Source organism: Pyxicephalus adspersus, chromosome Z (assembly GCF_032062135.1).
Source record: "Pyxicephalus adspersus chromosome Z, UCB_Pads_2.0, whole genome shotgun sequence".
Classification (NCBI taxonomy): Eukaryota; Metazoa; Chordata; class Amphibia; order Anura; family Pyxicephalidae; genus Pyxicephalus; species Pyxicephalus adspersus.
This window is the reverse complement of record NC_092871.1, coordinates 71,888-77,211: the sequence shown is the minus strand read 5'-3', so window position 1 is coordinate 77,211 and position 5,324 is coordinate 71,888. Positions and strand designations below refer to the sequence as shown.

General features: G+C 39.0%; 1 protein-coding gene across 5 annotated transcripts in view; it reads left to right on the top strand.

Annotated features, from left to right (window-relative positions):
- LOC140343254 (RNA-binding protein Nova-2-like) overlaps nucleotides 1-5,324 on the top strand; it is a 20,360-nt gene that overhangs the window by 9,977 nt on the left and 5,059 nt on the right. For 4 of the 5 annotated variants that reach the window (XM_072429846.1, XM_072429847.1, XM_072429845.1 and 1 more), the window contains 2 exons: nucleotides 3,296-3,442; nucleotides 5,019-5,182. In XM_072429846.1, the coding sequence (XP_072285947.1) occupies nucleotides 3,296-3,442; nucleotides 5,019-5,182 (311 nt within the window). The remainder of the gene's footprint in view (nucleotides 1-3,295; nucleotides 3,443-5,018; nucleotides 5,183-5,324) is intronic. The other variant, XM_072429848.1, reaches the window with a different exon arrangement.

Sequence of the window (5,324 nt, the reverse complement as noted above, 5' to 3'; positions counted from 1 at the left end):
AGATGGCAGTATAGATGGCAGTATAGATGGCGGTGTGGATGGCTATAGATAATGGCAGATGGAACTATAGATGGCGGTAGATGGCAGGAAAGATGGTGGTATTGATGCTGCTATGGATACTATGAGATGACTGTATCTGTACTGTACAGATGGAGGTATAGATGGCTGTATACTTGGGATTGGTTCATGCACAGAATAATCCCTAATTAACCGTTTCACTTCTACTGAGAACATTGCAGCTAATCCCCCATTATGTATTTTCATTGTCTGGATGGGCCCTCAGTGGGCCTTGTATGTTACCCCTGACCAGACACAATGGCCCTGATTTATTAAAGCTCTTCAAGGCTGGAGAGAATAGACTTTCATCAGTGAAGCTGGGTGATCCAGCAAACCTGAAAAGGATTTTCTCAAAGTAATTTGCTATTTGGTAGTAAATATTTTGAATTGTAGACCAGATCCATTCCAGGTTTGCTGAATCACCTAGCTTCACTGATGAAAGTGTATCCTCTCCTCATCCTCTTGGAGAACTTTGATAAATCAGGCCCATTGTCATGTCCGGTCCCTCATTCACTGTCTCTCACTACATGCAAAGCAAGGATAATTTCCAGCAGTCAAACACAACAATTATTATTGCTGGTAATCCAAATGTTTGAAGTAGAATAGCATATAAATGACAGTAAAAATGACACTATTATCCTTACAGTTACTCACCACTTTCTTTAAAAATCGTCTGCTGTCCAATACAATTTCTGTCCTTTAAAATTGTGTAATTAAACTTCTCCAAATATTTCTACACATACTTCACAATGTAAACTGTATATTAACCACAAATTCCCCAATACCTCAATTGAGTAGTTTAAGAACAAAAAATACACAAATATTATTAGTTAGCATATAACAAAAAACTATTTTTCTAATTCTATATTTAAAAAATAAAATGTAAATAATATTTTTTTAAAAATATAAACTGTATACTAATGCCAGTACAAAGCAGTTTCATTTCTGTTGAATTTTTCATAACAGATATCAGAAACTGAAATATTAGGAATTGATGCGACAACAGGAGTGAGACTTCATGGTTGTAGTACACAGCAAGAATCTCTAAAGTCTCTGCCCAAAGGTCCTAAATCTAGTTTCTGACTCATTTAACCAATCTGTATCCATTATAATAATATCAAAATTGAAGGAGCAGTCCTTAAACAAAACTGACAGGAAAAGACCCAAGGGATGGGAACAAGAGGTACAACAGTTGTAATCATTGTATTTCATTAGAAACAGAAGCTTTGAGGGTCCTGATCATTATATGTAATAGGAGGTGCGGGGGTCCTCACTTCCTGTTTTTGTCTTCAAGGCAGGAAGAAAAAGTAAAAGGGATACAGAGAGCCTAAACAATTCTTGAACTATAGTATAAATATATATACTTTAAAATGTTAAAGTACACAGTATATACAGGGTAGTCAGTCAGAACCAAAGAGAGCAAAGTAAGGCAATGCTGAATTGTTTAAAAGATATCAGAACTACAATACTGCAGACACCATGAAATACACTGCACCCTCCTCTTCCTATATTATTATTAGAAGGCTGCTGGGACACTGCAGGGACTGGGAAGCTATCTAGAGCACATGGAAATGAAAATAATGAATTGCTTCTTAGTGACTGCATCCACAGAGGTGACTGAAGTTACTTCTATCATTTCTGTTACTATCCTAATGTTTAGCCAGAGTTCTACTTAAAGGGCAGCAGGCGATCAGTTTGTTGTTTTCCTTAAGTCCTTCATACAAATCAATGTGCTTGAACAGGCATGGCAAATCCCTGCCATTAATACTCTGACTTTTTAAAATAACATCTCAAACAACACACAAATAATGCAGAAAACGTTAAAAAAAAAAACTATACAGCCAACAAAAATAAGTCCATTTCTCTTTGTGGGGGTATTTTTCAAATACTGACCTTTTATTGACAATCATTGGATGTGAGGGAGTCAATTGGCTGGCATGACCAATAATACTCCCAAATTGGTGCTGGATGTGTCACTACTCTCATCATAGTAAGCAGTACCTGTGTTTAAATGATGCTGATAGGAACAAGGAGCCAGCTGTTGAATCATGGATAGACCTGGCTCATTTCTGTGTGTGGGATGACCACACACAAAATATATGTAGCCCATAGAGCCCCACACAAGGCATATATAGAGGCAAGTTCATTTTGGCCATATATATTGGAGGGCGGAATGCGGGTGCTGCTTGTCACTATTCATACATGAGACCTACTAGTGTCTCTACCTACAGCTCAATGGATGTCATATTGATGTCTCTATTGCTCTGTATTACTACAAGGCCCAGCATGTCCCAGGGCTTTCCCTCTATTGCCCTGCATGTCCCAGGGCTTTCCCTCTATTGCCCTGCATGTCCCAGGGCTTTCCCTGCATGTCCCAGGGCTTTCCCTCTATTGCCCTGCATGTCCCAGGGCTTTCCCTCTATTGCCCTGCATGTCCCAGGGCTTTCCCTGTCTGCTCTCTGTTACATACAGAAACTACGTAACATCCTCTTTCTGTTTGTTTATACAGGAGGAATATTATTAGATACAAATAGACATTTTGTTATATAGTTTTATTTGAGGAAAGATAAAAAAAATCACACTTTAGAAACATTGTCATTTCTCACAGTAAAGGGTTTTTGTTTCTATTAAACAAGTGGGCAGTTTTATTTCATTTTTTTTTCACTATGTAGTACATTCTTAAAGCAACACATATGTAGTGTTACCTGTAGGGAATGTTCACTTCCTATAACACTGCTACTCAATTGCTACAGTAAATGCCCCAAAGCAATATTGGACCTCATTTATCAAAGTTTCTATCCTTGGAATCTACAGTTCACCTCAAACAATGAGCACAGAGGAAAGAGAGGGTAAGAACAGTAATATTGAGGGACAGTGCAAAACACGTGTATATTCATACAAAGAACTCAATCACATAGAGGTATTCAGAGTGGATCCATCAGCCTAATTTTTTAGTTTGACCTGCACAAGGAATCATCAACATGGTGCACAGGGGAAAGTGTCATCAGCCCGGTTTGTCGTTAGTGCTTGGTACAATGGAGTAGAACAGTCATAATAGTTGTGAAGTAAAATCAGCTCAACTTGGGTCACCAGAACAATATCATTATTGTCATTTTTTATTCTTGTCTTTTGTAGTTTTTGATTATATTTGTGTGTTTTATGATTTTATATGATACCTGTATATTATATACTGTTGTGGGTTGTGTCAGAAATTCATATAAGTATGTGGTATGTCTAGCAGATGAGGCTGAACTCTTCTTGAAGATTCTGATTCCCAGCTATGCTGCTGGTTCCATCATCGGAAAGGGAGGCCAGACAATTGTACAGCTACAGCGTGAGACGGGAGCCACAATCAAGCTATCAAAGTCCAAGGATTTTTATCCGGGTAAGAATATTTGCAGAAAAGGTCAGTCACTTCACTCAATCTTGCAATCACCTGACCTATAGATTCTATCCTATTGACGACTATGTTGGCATAAATCAGAATAGTTTGCGTGTTGAAGATTGACACTTCACACACACGCTTTCACTGTATACCGACTTCATGGATGTATTTTTATATTGATAACTGTTTTTGCAATGATAATTCAGGCGTTCTTTATAAAATTCTTTATTGATTTTATTGCTGACCTGCTGTTCTGAAAATACTAGTTCTCTGTCTGTCATGCTGATTTATTTTCTTTATCACTTCCATTTTATTCACTTGGATTTGGAACCAATGTGCAGATTAGGACTCCTGGCTTTTCTGATCACCATGCCCATCTCAGGTTACTGTTGCCAACCAGGCAACTAACATTTTTGGTAGTAGATAGGAGCATCCATAAGCTGTGAAGGGACACCTCATGTGTCCATCCTTCTAAATCACATATAATATATATCTTTGCACCAAGTTTTGTTCCTTAAGAATTCTACATGGTATCATGTTATTTCCTCTCCTAGAATCCTCCAGGACTTGTGTGTCCAGCAGTGCTGCACCCTTTCCGCTTCTAGGAAATCACATCTTTTATAGGGTCTGTGTTCCTCTAGGGGACCTGGTAAATGTGTCATGAATATCAATATGCCACAATCACACAGCATGAACCTGGCACACTGACAGTTTGCTGCAGCAGAGGCTGGGTGAGCCTCTGTAGGCCGCAGCTTTGGAAATAATTGGTATCTGTGGAAACCCATTCCCAGCCAATCAGGGTTGGCAGTCCAGAGAAGGGTTCAGGTTACCATGGAGATAGCCAGCTACCAGACATTGTGGTCTCTATACACAGGACAAAATTTATTGCTATGGAAACAGCCTAATGCTGGTTATGTGTATTTGAGGTAGCCATGACAATACCGTGTTACTTTCCTAGGCCCGAATCCTTCTAGTAAAAATAGAGACTTTTTTTAGTGGCTTTTGGTTTCCTGCTGTCTCAGATCCACTTCATATGCACATCCATGGCATTGGATCCCCTGTGCATTTAAAACATTTGGTACATTTCTATATTACATGTACATTTCACAATGTTTTTTTCGCCCTAAAAATGTTTTGGGGAAAATAATTATTAATGGATACACCAAGTTGCAGCAACATCTGCAGGGGTTTTCTGTGACCTGGTGATCTGCTATAATCCAGTAAATCCCAAACTTCCTGTCTATGTAAACGACACAGTGCCTCTTCTATACTGAAATCTCTTTGTTCATCCATTAAGGGGCCTGCTAATGTCAAAATGATAACAAGCCCAAAAACCAGGAGACTCCTGAGGACTGTATGTAGACCTCAAAATCTGATGTCAATCTGATGTATGTACAGTACTTAACCCTAACTGTTCTCCAACCTGCAATAACCCTAATCTTGACACCAGTACTTCCTTTAGATACATAATACCAAATGTCAGTTAAACCCAATCCCTAAAAAAAAAAAAATCCCTAAAAAAAAAAAATAAAAACATAAAACATAACCAAAATATTTGTGTCTGTTTGAACGTCAGGAACGACAGAGCGGGTGTGCCTGGTGCAGGGGACAGCAGAAGCATTGCTGGCTGCACACAACTTCATAGCAGAAAAAGTCAGAGAGCTTCCTCAAGGAGCACCAAAGAATGACCTAGGACTCCTTCCTGCCCAGAGCAGCATCAGTGCCGAACGAGCAAAGCAGGTGTGTACCAATCAGCAGTCTACTCTGACCATCAACGTGTACACATCACACAATCTACAGACCATCTATATGCACACATCACATAACCTACAGATCATCTATGTGTACACGTCACATAACCTACAGACCATCTATATGTACA